General features: G+C 42.4%; 1 protein-coding gene across 13 annotated transcripts in view; it reads left to right on the top strand.

Annotated features, from left to right (window-relative positions):
• RBFOX2 (RNA binding fox-1 homolog 2) overlaps window positions 1-21,181 on the top strand; it is a 176,840-nt gene that overhangs the window by 60,351 nt on the left and 95,308 nt on the right. Inside the window, exon 1 of one of the 13 annotated variants that reach the window (XM_051608550.1) lies at window positions 399-619. The exons of the other annotated variants lie outside the window; for them this stretch is intronic. Within the exon in view, the coding sequence (XP_051464510.1) occupies window positions 605-619 (15 nt within the window). The 5' untranslated portion in view covers window positions 399-604. Of the gene's footprint in view, window positions 1-398; window positions 620-21,181 lie in introns of those variants that run through there. 13 annotated transcript variants of the gene reach the window in all.

Raw genomic sequence — 21,181 nt, 5'->3', positions numbered from 1 at the left:
TGGGTATTGACTAATAGGGTAGACAAAAATGTTCAGAACCTGCATATGGCACATTCCTGGAGAAGCAATTAGCAGGGTGGGGGAAAATGGGTCCTTGCCCCTACTGACCTTGGAGGACAGCACTCTGCCTCATTCATGTCTAAAGATCTCTCTTCTACAGAAAGCCTGCTCAGGCACTAGGAGCCGGGCTGCATTTATTACTAACCCCACCCATCCCTGCCTCTTGCAAGAATCTTGTGAGGCCGAGATTGTGTTTTTAGAAGCAGAATGACAGAGAGAAATTCCCTGGAGGCGAATGCAGAGTGTGTGCTGTGCACGCCAGTACAGACACACGGGGCTGGGAACTCCCAGGGAGAGATTAAGTGCGAGAGAAGAGCGCAGAGCAGCCAGAGCTGGAGGAGGGGGGTGGAGGAGGCGAAACGCTTTCTAAGCCTTAAACTGAGCCGTTCAGATTTTTTTTTTTCCTTAAAAAAAAACCCAAAACAAACAACAAAACCAAACCAACACCAAACCCTCAACCAGCCTCGGTCTCGACAATCTTACTGAAGTGCCTCTTGCATTGCCGGATCATCTCACTGCTGGGTTTTGAAGGACCCAGGCTAACATGATGTACCTCTGGGTGAGTAGAGAAGCGTGTGTGAGGGCTTGCACACTTTGCACATATAAGGAATGGAAAGCTGAAGGACTCTGCACTAATGTGAGTGGCCTTTGCCGTTGGGCTTAGCTCTCTGCAGCCTTTACACACAGTGGGCTGTAGTTTTCCCTTGTAAAAAATAGTATTTAGAGCAAGTACTGTTAACTGCACATCGAGTAGGGTTTTCCTGCAGTTATAAGTTCCTCTGGAGAGAACAGTTTTGGGCAGGTGCCTGGGAAACAAATTTTTTAGTATAATGCTGCTCACTGTCTGCCATCTGCAAAACCTATATATATATATATATGTTGGGTTGTTTGTTTTTTTTTTTCATGCGTAAGACTGTTCCCATGTGCCTCTGCTTTAGGGGATTTTGGGGTTACAGAGAGACATCCCAGGTAGCAGAAGAGTGCTGCTGGAAGGGATCTGTAGTCACTGAAGGTTAAGAGAGGAGCAGGGAGTGAATAAATAGTTTTGTAATTTTGGGCTTTGGGGGTACAGGGAGAAGCTGTTTCAGCAAAAGTTGGATGCAAGATTGTTTTTCCAGAAGTAGCACAGTTACTTGAGTTTCTGGTGGAGTATGGAAAATAATGTCAGGAAAAACATATGTAAAATGTTATATAGATCCAGCAAGCAAAGTAAAAGCATATATAAAAGCACACATTTTCAGCCTTTGAGCAAGGACTGGAATTTCTTCTGGAGCGCTCAGCTGTTAGGCTGCTCAGTCATCTACGTGTAGTTTTGTCTGCTTCTGGGCACCCTTGAGATCAGTGGTTTGCCCTTGGGTTCCTTACCTAGATACACGAGTTGAAGAGTAATCAGTTTCCAAGTTTTTGTTTGTTTGGTTTTTTAAAAAAAAAGTCTTTTTGTAACTCTAAAGTTGGGGGCTCACACTGCCACTGCTTCAGGAGTCTGGCTCCTCATCACTCCCAGGAACAAACATTGGTTTATTTTAGCAACAAAGCGAGCCTTGGAAGCCCGGCAGAAGGATTTGACTTCCCTCCTTTGCGCATAGACACACTATCTTTGTTGCAGGGTAACTTGATTCTGTGCTGGGGTATGCACACTTGCCTGGTTTTGTCCAGCAGGCCCTGCTGGCAGGCACGTCCACCTTCTCTGCTCTCCCCCTGTAGCAGCCGGGGCTGTGGGACCCCGAATTGCCATGTGGGTTTTTAGCAAAAAAGGCTGGACAGATCCCATGGCTCTGCTAAGATTCCTGCTTCATTTTGTGGGTGGGGTAAGAGGACAAATAATTCAGCCATGCTGCTGCTGATTTTAGATAAGCAGTAAACAATGATGATGTTCCTTACCCAGCTGAAAGGAGGAGGATGCCGGTGAGTAGGAGCAGAGGAGAGTCGCCCAGCTATCTTGCCTACTCCTGCTGGTGAGGGGTATATGAGCACTGTTGTATAAAGTGGAGGTGTCAGCCAGTGTGCAGACTAGCTTTAACCCAAAAAGGTGAAGCACTGTTCTGGATTCTTAGGAGAGGGCTGAGTTTTGGGGTGCTTGGTGACAGATGAAGACCAGGTACTCCTCCATGGACTGCTGCTTCCACCTGCACCCTAAACTTTGGGCAGCACTGTTGCTGTGCTTGCATTGCAGTTAAACTTCAGAGGAGTGCGGAAAATGTGTGTTAAATGCTTGAATAGCTGAAGGGGTTTTAAGGGCATCATCCAGGCGTTGTGCCACGATAATTAAAAAAAATTAGTGAATTTGTGCTGTCTGGCTATGATCTTTTCCTTCTCAGCACAGGTTACCCTATTACCTTCAGGGAATCTTCTCCTCCCCTCAGTGTAGTTTCAGGAACCTTTTCCTCCATGCCCATTTTTATTTCTGCTTAAGCTCTCCTTGGCCTTATGAGCTACATAACCTTTAGTGGTGACAACACTGAACCTCAAGTGGCAGATCTGGTTTGGTATGGGGTATGCTGTGCCTCAGCTGTGCAGGTTTCTTGCTTCCCTTGCACACAGGTTCTCCCCCATTCCCTCCTTGTTCCCCATGTTGTGTTTCTTTCTCTCCTGTGCCTCTTGTCCTTGGAATATCAGGACTTTGGTAGATGTATGGAGATTTGTACTGAGTCATTCTTTAATTCAATGCATGAAGTTACATTAATGCAATGTTAAATTTAAGGTTTTAAATATGCAAGTCCTGAAATCCAAAATTAAGGTTCCCACAGCAACCGTAATGTTTCTCCCCCCCCCTCAGGGGTGCATGTTACAGAATTATCTTCCTTGAAGAGTTTGTGCAATATTGAATACTGTCACATGTGACAAATAATAAAATAAATAGGAGAATGTGCCTTTCTCTGCAGCTGTAGTATGGTGTGGATACTGAACCCAAAAGTACAGGCTACCTGCGGCTTCACAGTCCCTGATTATTGTCTCTGAAATGAAGGGGTGTAGCATTGGTTCAGACTGACATTCCTCCTTGCTGAACTGTATTCCCTCAGGTGAAACTTGTCGCAGGATACTCTTAAATGAGGGCCTTGTAGACTGCAGGGGATTGTGGGCTCTGGAGAGCTGGAGAGTGGGAAACTTCAAATATCTGTCATGGTGACTTAATACTTGGCATTGTGAGGGACGTGAAGGCGGCAGACTAGTTGTGCCATTAAATATCAAGAGAGACTATTTATCTTAACACTTTTATTGTGTAGGATGTAGTTATACAAAGTCATTTTGAAGCAGAGACAGTATTAAAGTCTTTCTGATGTTGCAAACCATTCAAGTGCATACATGTGATTGACAGTGTTGAAACTCAAGGTGGGAACTTTGCCTTACGCATAAGCAGGTGCATATAGGAGTGCTGTTTCTGCAGACAAGAGTATTTTGTTTGTAGGAGACCATCTAAATCTACCTTTGTCTCTTCTTTCATTCATCCTTGTTTGCCTGCAGCTGTTTGGGCTCCTGAGTTGCTCAAGAGGGCTCCTAGTCATCCATTTTTTGGATGGGATGTGGAATAATTTGGGCTACAAAGGCAAGAGGGTCTTTGCTCAGAGGGGGATGTGTACCAGCTATAAAGGTACAAGTGTTCTGCAGGTGACAGCCAGGAGCAGAGTGGTTTGAGTGTGGGAAACTGTTCAACCCTTTACTGGATAAGAAAGTACTATTTTTTTTTTTTTCATTTATGAGCAGATGAATCTTTGTGTACTGTGAGTCATAAGATATAATCTAGAGTCATTTCATTCCAAGTATTATTTTATAAAGAGCATGATGTATTCTGAGAGTTGCATAGATGAATGTTGCCTTGTTGGAGGTCTGTTGTTACAAGAAAGGTTGAAAGGCAGGGGCAGCAGCCCTAGCAAGCAATTTATCAACCATCCTTCTCCTGTGCTCAAAGACAGCTGAAACTATCAAAGGTGGGGGGGACCAAGGTAGAGGAGGTCCATGTTATTGCTCGGCTTGTGGTGGGAAAGCACTGGATTCATCGCTCTCATCTCAGATTGTAGTGGGTATAGATCATTTCCTCGTTTCTTGCAGCCGTGTACAGAGTACATGCTGAGTGTTTGTGAGAGGCTGGCTGTCTACTGCAACTAGAAATAATTTCTATCTCTAGAGACCTGTGAAAGTGAAGATCTTACCTAGGTCTACTGATTACCAACCATACAAGCAAGAATAGTGCTAGTCAGCTTGCCAAACTAATTTTGAAATATTTGTTGTTGCTTTTCTTCCTGACTTGCCTTTTACTTGCCTTTTTGTCACTTAAAAGCCTCTCTTTGCGTTCACTGGAATAACTTTTCCATTTAGGATCTGAGCTCATCAGCTTTCACATCCAAGGGATCAAAAACCCAGCTCTGCTGCCAAACTTAGGTCTTAGCAGCATGCTTTTCCTCACACCATGCCTTGCTATTATTTGGTTGTTTTTTTTTATTTTATTTTTTATTTTCATTAGAGGTACCTACTGCCAGTGAAAAGTATGGTCATTACGGTGTGGCTTTCAAAGCATGTGTTTGATTGCAGCCAGGCAAGTGGCTATCCAAGGAAAACTGCCACCCTTCTCTGTTTTGGTGCCAAGCCTGGGGCAGCTATTGTTGGAGAAGTCTGGCTGTGCCTGTAGGCCTTTGGCTGGAACCTGTTTGGTAGGAATGGCAGAAACATGTCAGCCATCAACTGAAGCTCTGACAGAATGGAGAGCATGCAATTGCTGTGTGTGAAAGTTGCACACACAGTGCAGTCAATGCTAAAGGAGTTTAGGATGTGTTAGCCTCTGGGAGACTGTGGCTATGAGGGTGCAAGAAGGCTTTCCTGAATGCATCTTAGAGGTTAGGTCTGGGTGAATTTCTGTGAAGATGGTAAAAGGCACTTTGTAGTGATATAAAAACTGGTTTTGGATTTCTGCTCCAGAGCAGGAAAGCCCTGGAAGGTCATAAAATGGAACTCATGCAAAGATCCCTGAGCTAGTAGCCTGTAAGCTGATTCCCCAGCCTTGCAAGTCCCCGCGGCACTGTACTGTGGCATGCATGTGTAGGAGCTTGAATCCAGAAGTAATATGTTTGTCCAGCATTGCAACTGAGCTAATGAGTTCTGCTCCTCGATAAGGTTTGTTAGCTTTGGTGCAATGCCTCACAAAGATGGTTGTACTGCTTCCACGCATGAGCTGCTCTGTGCACAGCTGGCTTGGGGATGTCTGCCTTGTGTTACCCTGGGGGGTAATGTGACAAAGCAACTTGCATCTGTTTGCATCTAGGGTTTTAGACAGGCTTTGGAAATTTGGGGAACAAAGAAAGAGGATTTTATGGAAGATATTAGATAATGTGGCCACCAATGTTATTAGAGGACTAAAGTTGATAATCCAGGTGATCTTTTCTGGTTCTGTGTTCCTGCAGGCCTCTAATCCTGGAAGATGCCAACGGCAGTAAAGAAGCCCAGTGCAGCTCAAAAAGAGAAGGCATGTCAAATTAGGGGACTGGCTTCAGAGAAGGGAGATTGAGCATTAGGATGATCTATTCTGTAGGCTACATTTGATTAATATAAAAATAGGTAAAATCAGTGCCCAGCACATTGCCATCTAATTCAGGAATTTCCTTCCCTGATGAGTCTAAACAAAAGGATAATAGCCATGTAGGCTGGCTGAGTCGGTGTGAATTTCTTCAGGGGCTCTTCTGCCTGTCTACTCTATACCCACCTGTCCAAACAGCGATGAGCACAGGGGTCTCTATTTGCTGTAAGCCTGTCCAAGTCTTGGGAGATTGACAGGGACCGGGTCCTGTTTAAGTTAGTTTTTCACAAAACAGCCTGTTTATGTTGGAAGGAAGAGAATAAACTGTGAGAGATTAAGAAGAGAGTAAACCTCAGTCTTCCTGGTTTCCAGCTGAAAGCTTGAGGAAGAGCACAGATAATAGCAATTTGAGGCTGAACATCTGTGTTTCCTGCACTTCCCATGGTGCTTATTTTCAATTCTTACTTCCAGCAGTGCAAGAACTTTACCCTTGTCCTAACCCCCAAGGTTATGGTGATGGAATAGGAAAGGTCTTTGAGTAGATCTGAATTTGGATGGCTTTTTTACCCCAGCTCTAAGCAGTCACTAGAGTATCAACTGTGTATGTGTGCATACTTAATCAAAATAATTATTGGATGGCTTGTGCAATTAGGTGGAAGAGATCCCTTCGTCCTTCAGCGAGGGCTACTGGGTACAGCAGGAGTTTGAGTCAGGTTGTGGGGTCAGACAAAATTTTTCTTCAGGGAGTTGTCAGTTTGGAGGAGGATCTGCAGTCTATATCCGCAGTACTGCAGCTCTGGATGGTACTCCATACCCAGCGTGATATGACGCATCCTGCAGCCATGAATCGGAGAGGCAGGCTGTCCTGATGGGCCAGTGTGGATAGTTGGGCTTGCAGACAATAAAGAAATCAATCAAGGATATGCTTTGTGCCCTCCAGCACTAAATTCTTTTACTTGAAAGTGTTAAAAGATTCCTGAAAGCTGTGAAGAAGCTTAAACAAGTAATTAAGTTTCCCTTGTCTGTCCCTTAAATTTAGATTTTATTGTTCTCAGAGTCCTACATCTCATGACTAATATATTGCTTGCACAATGCTCTGGCTGGCTATTTGCTCAGTGGTTCTTGGGTCTGTAGCTGGATCCAGGGCAAAGCCAGTTAGTTTTTATCCTGCCTTAAATGAAACATGCTGTCCCCCACACAATACTCTTAATTGAATCTTGGACGCTAAGACAATGATGAAGTGGAAATATTTTGACCAGATGACAATATTTTTAGATATTCTTAGGGTTTATTTTTCATCATGCTTTAAGGAGCTGGCATGATACTGGAACACTTGTCTGTACTTTTAAAAGAAATTTTAAATCATCTAGTGTTGAAATATAGCTTAAATGCAGAAGAATGTTGAAATAAGTGTGCATGGCTAGAAAATAGAAAATGTACAGTGTGATCTGCCTGTTGCAATTTTAAACTTTCAATCTGTTGTAACTGCCTTCTTTTTCATCTGTCTCTCAATCACTACGGTGATCTCAGCTTGCATCTGTGATGTACCTTTTGTCTGGAGAACCCTTGTGAGCAAAGGTGAAGTGTCCCTCGGGAAAGTGGCAGAGCCTATTTGGCAGCATAAGCAGGGAACACATCTCAGTGGGACTGTCTCAGTAATGCTGTAGAGCAGCTTTGCACACAGGCCTTTTGGATCTCATGGTAATTTCAGCTACTTCCCCCCCCAGCACAATTTATTACACTGAGATTTTGGCTGCTTGCTTGAGTGAGGAGAAGCAGTGAATGCCGATTACTTCTTTTTGGTCCAACCAGCTAAAAAGGAGAAGCACATTCAGCACTAGGTGAGGCTATGGATTGTGGCATCTTTTAAGAAATGGGCAGTGTCTGCATTTTATAGTGCTGCTGTTGGGGAAATTTTTCTTCTGCTAAAATACAGTGTCCATTGAAAAGTGGACAGACTTTGCTGCAGTGTATAGGGTGTGTAGCACTTACAGACTCAAAAGTGCTATAGAAATATGAGGTGCTTAATGCTTTTTTCTTGCTTGGGGAGTGTTGCTCTCTAATGCAGCTGTTTAGCTGTTGCAAGCAGGTGTGTGATAAACACCCCTTCCCTCTTCAGATGAGCAGGGTGGTGATGGATACCCTCATTTAAACATGCATGTTTTTCTCTCCTACAATAATAAAAACTTTAAAAATAGTATATATATCTAGAAAGAACTAAGTGCCTTGTCCTGTTTCCCTCCTTCCCTCCCCTCTGCTACCAACTCAAATTACCAGCAAGCTTTGGAAACTTTGGGGCAGGGGAATAGAGGTGCAGCTGGCCTGCATGTGTTGCACCAGCTGTAATGCAAATGATATGTGCTGAAAGAGGCTTTTCTCACTTTTGTAATTCTTGGATATTGTTGTGCAACGGGGACATGCGACAATTTGTCTTAAACATGTTTGCTGATATGTTCCGCAGAGTATACTGGGTCCTTTGTTCCTCTCTGACAAGAGACAATATCAAAATCCAATTGCCTGTTGGCATTATGTCTGAATGCAGCTGGGACTGTCCTCCTGGCTTTCCCATCCATCAGTTCCTGGGGTGATCCCAGCACACTTGATACCAGTTAATTTAGAGCTCGGCCGGAACATGGGCTTTGGTAAATCCTCAGCTCTCTTGGCTGTTTGGGCAATTTGTTATAAACTACATTTTTTTTTACCCTTTGTTTCCAAATGTAGTGATGCCTATTGCTCTTCTGCCATGAGACAGCTGAAGGGGGAAGTGCCTGGTCGACCTGCACACCGGTTGTTTGTGGGTACCAGTCGTCCTTTCTGCTGCTTATTCAAAGTGGTAAAAGCACGGGTGCTGGGGGTTCAGTTGTGTAAAAACAAAAGCTGATGTTGATTTAATCCCATTACATTGCGTTGATCTCTCAACTACTGGACTCTTACTAGGATTCCAGCTTTAATCCTGTAAGGATCAATCTGGCCCGTTGCTTTTCTGTCCTGATCCTAAATCCCCCTTTAATCTCATTAATTATACCAGGCCTTTTTTGGTTTCTTTTTTTTTTTTTTTCCCTTGTGGACCAGTAAAACCACATTAAATCTTCACGGTGCCATCGCTGACCTGGTGTTTTTACCCTTTATTTCATCCTGTTGAAGAGCACGATGCTCCTAAAGGCTGGTTTTACCATTACAGTTGTGCCACATGAGCTTTTGGTGGTCTGGTGTTTGCTGCTTCAACTCCTATAGAGGCAGCTGGTCATGCTGTTACGTCAAATCCCTCTTGATTCTGTTCAAGACCTTTTTTTTTTTTTCCTTTTTATTTAATCTGTTGTTTGATATTTCGCTGTCTGAAAGGGGTGGGGAATAATAGAAAATGAGAGCCACTTTAAAATAAGATAGAAATTTGAAAGAAAATGGCTTTTTGAAGCTGAATCTTGTTAATTGGCATTGAGGACTTTAGGGGAGAAGACAATTTTGGGGAATATGGAGCACTCCTAGGGTGATGAGGCAAAGACTCTGAAAAGAAGGGCAGGGTCCCAGGAGAAGGCTTGGACAGTCCCATGTTCCACAGATAGATTTTGAAGGTCACAGAGAAATTCAGCTGCTTAAATCAGCCTTTTTATGTTTACTTGTGTTCGGTGGCTTAAGGAGAGGAATAATGCGCATTCAGACTTGAGGTTCTTTATCTTCACATTGCACTGTCTGCAGGCCTCCAAACCCAGTGCTGCCTTTTCTCTGTAATGCACAAGGCCAATTTCTCACTGTGACAATCTGCTCCTGGCACTTGCAATAATAGAAACTAGCTGTGCTTAATGTATTCATCTCTGGTATTTCCTATACTGTAAAGAAGAAAACCAACCCAAAATTGCACCTGCATTTTCCGTAACTTGATCAAGAGCCGACAGATCATTTCTGAAACATGTCTGTGCTGGGATCCTGACCACTTGGCCAAATTTTATGCCTGTATCCTGCAGTGCTGCTCTTTCCCTCTTCCCCTACTGTGCTGCTCTGCCTCAGCAGAGGCTTCTGCTTTTCCAGCCTTTCAGCCAGATCCCAACTTCCTACCATCTTGCCAGAGCACTACAGTTCTCATTTCCCTCCTCGCTAGAATGCAGGCTACTTCCCATAGAAGTAGCCAAGCTGGTTTCCTTTTAAACCAGAGAGAAGGGAAACCAATTTGGGATTACAGAGGATCAGCTCTCTGGATACGTTTATTCTAATTAAAGCAGCCCTGGTGCTTAGCTTTTGGAAAACACTTAGAGCTGTGACAAGAGGTGGCAATTGCTTTTTTAGTGAATGTGGGCATTTTCCCAGCAGTTCTAGGGTTAAGGAAATTGCAGAGGGGTGACATGGTGACTGTGTTCCCTATTTTTATGTGTTGCCAGCAGCGAGAAGGGGGAAACTTTGATTTCTAATCCGCTTTGGAGGAGGCTCCGTATCAGGGCTGCACAGAAACATCCAGTCAAGCAGCTCCTTTATCATAAAGGGGATTTTAATTAAAACTGTTCTCGCATCATGAGCGGAATGAGCGTCAGTGCCAGCCAGCCCTGTACTGGGCATTTATCTCCTTCAAACCACATTACCGGTAATTGCTACATTAAATCAAAGTCGAGGGAGATTACAGGTCTGAATTGGGCAGGCGGCCGCTGTCAGCGTGGGGAGCTCCGTGCTGCCCAGCTGCTGATATGGGAACCCCCTCTGCCCCCCAATCAGAGGTGAAGAGTTGGAGGGCTGCTGGATCCCAGGAAGCCCTACTTGTTATGGGGCGGGATTTTTTGTCATAACCTGGGAGGAGTGGCAGGCTGTATGCTTGGAGCATTTTAAGCTGCTGCTGTTTTTCTATTAACTTCATTTTACAACAAACAAACCCAATAACAAAACAAACCCTGTGGCATTGCCATCCCACCCCTGTCTCCTGTTTGGATCCACAACAGACATTAGCTTTTGTTCATCCTCTACTGCTTATTCCAGTCCTTAAACTCCAGAATAAATTGCCTCCTCTCTTGATATGTCCCTTTCTCTCTACCCTCCTTGTCACAGCTTTGCTGTGGAGCTGCTAACTTGTCTCCTCTCTGCCCTGACACAGGAGAGCTTCTACCCTTCACCTCTCCCCCCACTGGGGAATTGTATCTTCCGTGACCTGTGGTTCCTTTGCCAACTATGGCTCATTAGCTCGTTTAATTATTTTTCTAGGTTTTTAAGCATTCTGTTTTCTCTAGCTCTAGACCAGTTGTTTCCCTTCTTTTTGTCCCTATACTTTGACCTTGGTGGCTCAAAAAAAACATCTGATTGTCCTAGCATTTCTATTGCTTCCTCTCTATAGACCTCTGGCAGGGTGAGGCTGAGGAATGGCCATGGCCACGTGAGCTTTTAGGCATGTGGACTGGCCGAGGTAATTAGATCTCTGTGGGCAATCACTGAACTATCAAAATGTGACAGCTGGATTTCCAGGGGCTGTTATTAGATCTGGCCCATAATTGTAAAGAAGGTAAGTCAGGAACAGAATGTGCAGAAAGTGTGGTGGGTTTTTTTTTATGTTGCTGTCATTTTCTTTCTTTTCATCTTGAAGGTGGTTACGTGTTTTCCTGTTCTATTGCAGACAATCTGGGGCAGTGGGGTGGCAGTGGTGTTTTTCTTCATTTTGTCCAGAGACGCCTTTGGCAATCTGCCATTCTGAAGTTTGTTTCCTGCAGGGTTTGTGCATCTACCATGTTTCTGTGCTGCAGAAAAGGGTCTCATTCCCAGGACAGTACTGAGGACCTGGTCATGTACATGAAAGAGGATGCTGCAGCTTAGCTTGCCAGTTAAAGCAGTTCAGTTGCAGGCCATCAAGCCATATTAGATTTTCAAGATTCTTTCAAGTTTCTTAGAAGCTATCTAATTCTGAGAAGTTGCAGGAGGGTATGCCTGCTGTTCCCTTTCAGAGCTTGAAGTTGCAGCTTTTGCTTCATTACAACATGAGCATGAGATGTAGCTTAAGTATTGCCCTACTTTAACTCTGGCCTATGCATGAATCTCTAGCCTGAGATAAGTGATTCTTTTAAATTCATGCTAAGAGATGTGTAAAGCCGTCGAGACTGAAGTTCAAGTGCTGCTGATATCCAAGCCAATAATGCAGAGGGGTTGCAGTTAATTTTTGCATTGGTAGACTCGTTACCATGAAGTGAGAGTAGCCCCACTGCAGAGTAACTGGAGTGAAGTGCAGAGAACATGGCCCAAGCCTTAGGTGGAGATCTTGATAGCGACAGAAAACAGAGATAACGGTTTTCATGGGATTCAGGAAACCATTTTATGGCTTCCTGGTTTTGGGACAGAGAATGCAGACAGTGGCAAATTGGGTGAATGTACATGTTTGGATTTTTTTGTAGGTGTCACGGAAAGCTGCTGAAAAGAGCAGGTATCTTGACTGTGCAGATGATAGAACCGGAAAAAGCCTTGGTGGTTGTCATACAGGAATTTCAGCTGCTGAGGCTTTTGTTAGAGCTTTCTGGGAGTTGAAGCTAGCCTGCGGGATAGGGCTTTGGACTGAGCTGTGCCAGGCTTTATTCTGTCCTCTTGGCTTCTGGGGAGAAGTGTGGGTAGCACTTAGCTTATGTGCCTGTAGCAGACCCCTGTGCCCACATCTTGGGTCTTTGTGAGTAGAAAAAGATTTCCAGAATTTTTGATCACTCCTGCTTTCTCAGAAATAGATGGGTTTCAATACCAACCAACCCACCAAAATCTAGATGTTTGCTGCCTTTTACTATTTTTGTCTTAGTCTGAGGCGGAAAGTGATGTGAAGACTACTTTTTGCCTAAGAGCTGGCATAGCCCAGCATACCTCTTCTGAGGGACAGAGCAGTAACTAGCCCCTCTGTCCCAACAAGTGTAGTCCCTGGGGTTACTCCCTACGTTAAAGCGTGACTTGCTGCTGTCACCGTTAATCTAGCCTGTATGATTTTCCTCTTTCAGGGTAAACTATATCATTCTTGCCCAACCCCAGCTTTGCATGCTATTTCTGGATCCTCACTATGCACTCAGCAAACACACCAAATTCTTAACTACAGCTCTTCTGGTATTTTGTTCTTGAATCTCTTTTGAGCTGCCTGAGTTTGGGATTATTTTCTTAAATGGAAATGGGGAAAAAGCAGGATTCATTACCTCAAGCTTAGCAGTTGAGCAAGATTTTGAACTGAGGCATACAGAAATGAATGGACAGATTTCATTCTTCTGTCAAGAAATTGTCTTTGCAGATTTACACTAAAAGTATCATATTCTGTATAGCACTCTGCTGAAACTGTTTCCAAATGATTTCCTGAGATTTGTTTGGTGACTTGCTGTTGCAGCAGCTAGAGGTCTTGCCTGCATGATGTTCTCGAATTCCTCAGCTTCTGCCAGTAATACAGTCTCAGACCAGCTACCTCACGTAGACTGTGCTGCCTGTTTATTTCTCTTTTACATCCTTTCAATTAAGAGTTCAGTTCAATGTGTGTGACATGTTTTGTCTCTTGCTTGCACAGTTACAGTGTGTGGGCAGCTGCTCTGCTATTCTGGTTGAACCAAGTTGGGCAGGGAATGCCTTTGCTCCTGTGTTGGAAGAGCAAAATGCTGCCTGAGAAAACCTTTCCCTCAAATTCTGCTTTTGTTTGTGTAGCTGGGAAGCCATACTGCTCTAAGGTAGGGATAAATTAATGTCGATAGTAGCATAATTTGTTGTGGGGACACTCTCACTTGGAACCAGTACCTTTTTCTATTTTGGTTTGTCACGTGGAAGCAACTTGATAAGCCGGGAGGCAAGATGGGGAGGAAAATCCATACCAAAACCATCTCCGTTAGGGAGCAAGCGCTCAGCTAGATGAGTAAGACAGCCACATACTGAAAAGTTGTGCGATAGTTGATCACGTGCTCCCTTCACCCCAGGCAAAAGCGAGGTAAAACGTGTTAGCTCAAAGCCTCGGCGAAAGTGGTTTATCCTGCAAGCATTTGCAAGGGACTGGGAACGCGTGTGGCATCACCAGTGGCTCCGCAGCCCGTGGCTGGTGGGGCTTAGATAATGGCATAACTATACTTACACTACAGGGGAAATGGGCTGTCTGGTCCAGCCCTAGTTTGTGATTCATTCAATTAAAAATACTTGGTGAGAGTCACCATACTACCATCTGGTGACTTTTAATAATATTTATTCTTAGGAAGATAGTTCTTTAATTAAGGAATTAACCTTAATTTCTCTAGTCTTAACATAGATCTGGAGAAATGCTCAGGCTTAAGCTGCTGTATTTCATGGAAGGGTCAAGTCTTTCTCTTCTGCATCCTTCCTATTAACCATCTAGGTATAAAAGTTGTCCCCTTAAATATCAGCTAATTGAACTACTGCTGCTGCTTGTTAATAGAAAAATCAAGTGGTGGGAGTATGAGAGACAAAATGGGCGAAGCTTTTCTCTGAAGTTTCTGGAACTAGCCAATAGATTTAGCAGCCTCTACAGTGAAGAAAAACTGCTTCTGCTCCGTTCTTTTTGTCTGTGTCCCCTTTTTCCACTGCCCCCAAAGGAATATAGAAAGGCACTGTGGCTGTCATGTAATATCTAAGCTACCAAGAGAAAACTTCTCTTCTTTGATGTTGAAATTCTACATCTGGACACCTTTTTGTTTTTCATGTAACAGGCAAAAAGCATTTTGACGAACACATAGCTTTACCAAGATCAGTGCATATACAAGTGGTCCCAAAAGAAAGCTGTGCTATGATCACCTTCTTTGCCAAATGGCTTAGCCCAAAAGTACACTTATTTTCTTTCTGAAGCAGCGCCAAGCACTTAAAGTTCTCCTTGAAAGGGGGCCCAGGCCCAACACATGGATATTTTTTTTCTAGAAAATCTGTGTATTCTTTCTTTTCCCCCTTTATACTACGTGTCTGGTAATAACTGAGGCAATGGAGCCTGTCTGGTTTTAGAAGCTCCTTTTGGGCTTGTCGTGTGTTATACTCAAGTGTGCTGGAGTTTTCTCAAGAGAGCGTAATTAAAACCTGTTTTGTAATGCATGTAAAGTGATGGGTTGGGGTAGAAATTAAAGTTGAAGTTGTGTCTTCTATATGCTGCTAGTATATCCAGACTGCTGCCAGCTTTATTTTGCAGCTTAATCACCAATATATTTTTGTGAGTTACTCTTCTGTTAAAGCTGCCTTCCTGGGAGCCAGCTCGTTAGCGAGCGTCATGCGTAAAACCTCAGTTCTGAGAGCACAGTCTTTTGACAGAGGATTTTTCAAACTTCAGATGAGTGTTCATTGCTGCCTTATATTTTTCCTTTGTAATAATTTCAGAGACAGACTTGGAAAAATCTGAGTTTTGCCTGATTTGACTCCGGGTCCTTGTCCGGCAGCTGAAGTTGTGTGCGCAGGATCTGTACTTCCAACTTCAGGAAGACTCTGCCTACACAGCTCTAACTTCAGCATTGAGAGTCTTTACTCTCTTGCAATTTCACCAAGAGTCTTGGTTTCTATTGACAGCCTTGACTGCATAGATCAAAATATTCAGAGAGCTTGGTTTCTGGTTAAGGAAGATCCAGGCTTATGATGTCAGGAGTCCTGATTTTGTCTGTAGGTTTCTGGAGTTTGCTAATGCTACTATTCTATGTGAATGGCTATAAGAAAGCTTGAAAAAAAAAAGTCTTGCAGTATGTTGCTATAGCAGACTGGTGTGGTATACTAGCTCTGTCTCCATTTTCCATGTCCTGCCCTAAAGCAGAATTTGTTGAGACTTTGAAAACAAGTGGTACTTAAGAAATAATTATTTTTAATTCTGACCTGTCCTTTTATGCTGTGTATTTGTAATTGTGTTTTAAAACTGTGCAAGTTTTCCAGTCTAGACAAACCATTAATAATTTAATAGCTACATGTAGATGATGCAGTGAAGAGCTGAGGGCAGGAACAGGATGCAAGTGTCTATAGTTTAGAGTATGCACTGTGCCTAGCTGTTAAGCCACTTTAGATCAGTTCTAGGACTATAGAGCTTGGTTGGAGAGTGTTTGGAGCAGTAGAGGCAGATGCCAACTCCATAACGTTTTAAGTAAAATGCCTTGTGAATGGAGAATTTGTCACAGAAGATGAAAAGGGAGACCTCCAGCATTTTGAGGGAAAAGGACATGACCAGGAGCTATTTCAGAGCTTCCATATTAATAAATATTGTCTTTAGTGTTTTTCTCTGTTAAGTTTTCTTGAATTAGTGAATTCTGTCTAAGAAAACTGGAATGTGTAATGTCTGAGGTTTCATTGTCTGCTTGAGGTATTTCATTGGCAGAAGCAGTGAGTGTGTTGGGGTTATGTTCTCTGTGACACGAAACCTTGTATTGGCTGATTTCTCTAGCTTTGGCCTTCTTAGGCCTTTTGGCAGAGGGATTTTAGTTTCCTTGGATTGAAAGTGTTTTTTTGGTAATTTCATTTGTGCTGATGTGTTTTAGGAACATTAATCCTAATGAACATGAGGAATCAGTAGCACTAACTAATCAGACCACATTCAGGAAAGCGGTGGTTCCTGTAGCTTTACCAACACATTCAAATTCTTTCCTATGATGTCCTTATTACACTAATCCAAAATGCTGTCATTTTCTTCTGCTGCTATTCCACATCTCCCCAGAACTGCTGGTTCCATTTCTGCTTAATGCATCTCGTTCCTGATCTTAAGCATTTGCATGCTTGACATGTTTCACTCACAAAGAATGCACTGGCTTGATGGTGAGTTATGCTCTCTCCTGCATAGCTGATCCACCAGATCTTACTGCTCTTGAGATGAGGACACCTACCTATGTAAAGCTGTCAGGTTTCTGAAATTTGAAGGAAAACAATTTATGCAGTCACCTATTTGTCATCATCTTTGCTTCTGCTTGCCATTTTGGAATATTGTGCTTTCCTGTGCATGCTCTGCCTACACTTATATCCTCCCCACTAGAATCTCTAATGGTTTCAGGGTCAAAATAACTAGACCATGTATATTTTTTTCTGGTCTTTGGTTATATGAAAACTGGGAAGAAAAAAAAACAACAATGCAGTTTTTGGAATAACATTATAGCTGTTCAAACAAGTGATACACGCAGAAAATGTAGCCCTATAGGGCAGTGATGACTTTTCTGTATATTTTATCACCTGGAATGAGCAGAAGCCACCTTCATACTCAGGGTATGGGACTTGCCTTGGTGCAAAACGAGGATCTCTTGCAGCTCTAAAGATGTAATCTTGGTACTGTGTGCTGTTGGTCTGACACCGGTATGAGCCGGCTGAGCTGCTTGATCTATTTAGCTGCTATGGAAATCAGTACATACCCAGCCAGAAAATGCATCGTTGCTTGCTGGCATGTATCCTACATTTACATCAGTCTTTAAAAAGCAGAGACATATTGTAAGCTGCTGATCATATCCCTGATGACCCAGTTTAGCAGATGTAGTGATTGGCTAATTGTTAAAGATGCCATTTTTGGTGGGTGAGAGGAAGAGCATCAGCCAGGCTTCTAGCGATGAAGAGTTAGAATCAGCGGAGGTAAGAGCTCTTTAGTGGGAGTAACTAGATAAGGCTTGGATTAATTTGTCTGGAGAACAGAGAATTATGCTAAAGATTTTATAAATTCAGTTTATAAAATGAAACTGTTGGTGTAATTTCCTTAGTAAAGATCAATGTGGTGTAATAACTATGCAGCACGAAAGTATCTCGGACTTCATGCTGTACTGTCGTGTCCCCGCAGTACCACTGTTTTTAGCAATTAAAAATAATGTACATGGAAAATGTCTGGAATTACCATAGATGAGCTTCAAGTGTAGGAAGGCTATGGCTAACTTATATTTTTATAGTTGTAATTGTGACTTAGAGCGCTTCCTATAAGCAGTCTGAAGAAATCAGACAAAGCAAAGCCCAGGGCTGTGGTCTTGCATTTTCCAAAAATGCTCCTCAGTCTGCACACATCAAAGAGAACAGTGCACGTGAAGCAAAATACTGGGTTTTGGGAACGTTGTGTAAAACTTGTCATCTCCATGCCTTGCTTAGTACACAGAAAGAGGAAAATTAGGTAAATGCTGCTACAGTAGCATGTAAAACAGTATCTCTAGGCAAAGTGATGTGTAGGTAGGAGATGGAAAATAATAAAATTCAATGTTATAAAAAGTATAATAAAATTCAGCGCTAACTAGATGGGTTATAGTTTTAGTTGAAGGAGCTGGGAGCTGTGTGATCTGTAAATGCAGAAACATTTTTTTGAGGTTTTTGTGAGGCTCCTGGCATTAGAAATAACAAGTAGAGGAACCAGAGCTACTGGTGCAGAACATGGAACTGGATGTTGTAGGGATAATATCAATCTGCAAGAATAGTAATCATGGCTTTAACATGTATTCAAGATTGTTTGGTTCAGATAGAGTAGATGTAGAAGGTGATAGGCTGTATTGTATGCAGTGGACTGTAAAGAAGAAAGAAGAGTAATACTGATAACACAGGATCTGTTTCTGGACAAAATTGCTGTGGGGAAGAATGGTAAAAGAAGTCCCAGAGGGAGAACTGTGAGTCTGCTGTAATCCCTTGTAGGATTGGATTCAGATATAAATTTAACACTCTGAAATTATATTATTCCCAGTACCATTAGAGAGTTAAATACTAGTATGAGGAACTTTTAATTTCTCAGATATAGCTTGGAGAACAAATCCTGCTAATGCTAACAGGGTCAAAAGATTTCATCACTGTAGCATCCTCACTTGTTGAGACAGCGAGTAAATTATTTGAGCTGTGAAATTAAGCTATTTAGAAGCCTCCATGTCCCCACCTTTGGATGAGGTGACCACAATACAACCTTTGATACATGAAGCAAAATATTTACTGAAGTCAGTGAACTGGATTGAAAACTCAGAAGGCAGAAGTTTGTGGTTTGTTCGTGTTTTTTTTCCATTTGTTTGGGTTTTTTTGTTTGTTTTGTTTTGTTAGAGGTACTTTGTATAAAAGATTTTGATGGTATAAGGGGGAAAAAACTTGTTAGAAGAAACTTCAACCTAACTAGAGGCATAGTTACCTTATATAGACTGTTGGGTACAAGGAGAGAATTTACAAAAGAGAATTTATCAGCAAAGATGGCTGTGCCTTTTAAAAAGTCAATAGGGCTAAAATGAGAACTGCCAAAAAATCAGGCTGATTTAAGCCTTGCAAATGTTGCTAAGGAAATGAGTGACAGTTTCTCAAAATACCATTAAACAGAAGGGAAGATGTGGCACTGCTTAGTGTTGGGGATAGAGTAGTTAATGAGGAGGATACTCTTGTGATCACAGAATTGAACAAATCTTCTTTCTTGTTGAAGGTAGAGTTAATGATGGGAGCAAAGGTCAGGGTGGGTAATGAGCATGAACCTACTGTAGAGCAACCACACTGGATGTCTCAAAGGCCTTAGTGCATGCAGGCTGGGCTGGGGAGCAGGGTTGCCTGGGGAAGGGTGATGCATATTCCAGAAAATGAAAGGATGTGTTAATGAAGTTGCAGATCAGATGCAGGTTGTAATCTGTCAAATCAGGAGTGCTATCATATGTTTGGAGAACAGGAAGCATAATAACCCTGTTGGTTGTGAAGGATGATCTGAGTAAATACAGACCTGTTGGTCCAACCTCAGCTGTGTGCTGACACAAAAGCATTGAATGCTTGAATGCAAATGAAAAATGCAATAAAAGGCAACACAAATCCATCAAAATAGGGTTAGACCATATCAGCCTGTCTGTTTTTAAGATAACCAATTTTCTTAACTTGATAACATACATTTTTCTTAACAGGATGGCGTGCCTTACTGTAGATGGGGTCCTACAGCATCTGATGTGGTGCTCCAGAGGAAAGTACTAACGAGGCTAGAAAAGAAGCAATTTAGTGCTGGAATTGTGAAATGGATTAGGAGCTAACAATGTTCAGGGAAATGTTTTTTTTTTGGAAAAAAAAAAAAAGAGAAGTGTAGACTAGATCAGGTGCAAGAAAGGGCTTCTAGAGACTGGGGAATAGCAAGCTTGTCATGTGACAGAAGACTGGAACAGCTGCTTGTTTAGATGGGTAGAGAGGGGGATACATTAGGGAGGTTAATTGTAAGGGAAAGATAAAATATGGTTAAGCCAGAGGATAGTACTGGCACAAGAACAAAGAATAAACAGAAATTGATCAGGAATAATGTTAAGCTAGAGACAAACACAGATCCCAGCTGCTGGAGAGTGCTGCTCTAGAGCAGCCTTTTGCCTGGGGCATTATAGGTGCAAAACCCAATTCTAAGATGTAGTGTGATAAATTTTCTGAAAATATTAGATGACATCGTATGATGGCAATTGATCTCATTCTGTGTGTCAGGAGGTCTTTTCCACCATTAATATTTGTGTAATTTAAAAATTATTAATATGTGTAAGCATTTGCAGGAACAAGGCCATGATTTTAGAACAGTTACCTAACTTGTGTTACTGGAAATGCATGTGCATAGCAGGTTATGTGGTAATGCAGTAAGGCTTTTATCTCACTCTGTTGTGGAGTGCAGCGCCATCTTATTTTTGACTAATACTGGCTGCAAGTCAGTGTAAAGTACTAAACCAGCCATTATGGCCAGCTCTGCAAAAAATTCAGTAGTTTACTACCAGTTGATAAAGTGTGTGTAGTCCTGCTGTATCCCTTTTGGTACATACAAGTTTAAAACTAGTTTTTGTCATTTAACCTTCTGTGGGACACAGGAGGCACAATGCTTAGTTGCTGAAGTGTCACACAAGTATCTTAATGCTGGTTAAGGTAGAGTATTTCAATAGGCATCAAAAACTTAAAAGCATGGCAGTTCTATTTGGATTGGTAGTTGAAACAACAGAGGAGCTTAAAGGTGGTGTTCCCTGCCTCACCTCCTTGGTTTGTTTTGCCCATTTGATGGTTATTTATAGATATCTGTACTAGGATTTGGAAGCGTTTTACTCCCCTGAGGCCTGATTGGAAATTACAAGAATTGGATTGTGACAGAAATGTCAGGGTTTTAACTTAGTTAGGGATTTGGTTTTAATACCTGGGACAATAATATGGAGCAGCAAAAACAAGTGGTGGAAAAGATGTTGAGTTTTTATAAGTTAGTGCCTTTTTATAAAAAGATGTTATTTAAGATACTAAATTGCCTGAGTACATAGTAATGAGCTATGCAAAGGAATGAAGGGCAGGCACCTATCGAACATGTAGTTACAGAAAGGAGGGGAAAAAAAAAATAGTACCCGTAATTTAGAGGAAACCAGATACAAACTGTGCCCCAAAGCAGGGCTTGCAGCAAGAGTGCTGAGAGGTGGACAAACAGTCCTCTGAAGGTGAGGATCAGTAGACAAAATATGAGCTCCAGAAAGCTAGTTTGGGGCTGGGGGAAAATAAGCCGGTGAAAGGCAGAATGAGATGTAAGTTTATTGTGAGTGCCTCATCCTTTTTCCCCAGTGAAGAGATCTAGAAGCATAGCTGCTTTCCATTTATGGGCAATTAATTTATCTCTCTGTGTATATCTTCACACAGAAACAATGGCTATAGAAAGTTTTGGGTTGTTTTTTTTTAAAAAGTAGAAAATGTCATGCTTTATACTCCCCAAATTGGCAGTACTCCTTTTGTAAGGAAGAAGTGGCCTTACGGCCCTAGGAAAGATGATGAGAGTGGGCGGCA

Source organism: Apus apus, chromosome 1 (assembly GCF_020740795.1).
Source record: "Apus apus isolate bApuApu2 chromosome 1, bApuApu2.pri.cur, whole genome shotgun sequence".
Lineage (NCBI taxonomy): Eukaryota > Metazoa > Chordata > Aves > Apodiformes > Apodidae > Apus > Apus apus.
This window is presented reverse-complemented; position numbering and strand designations above follow the sequence as displayed.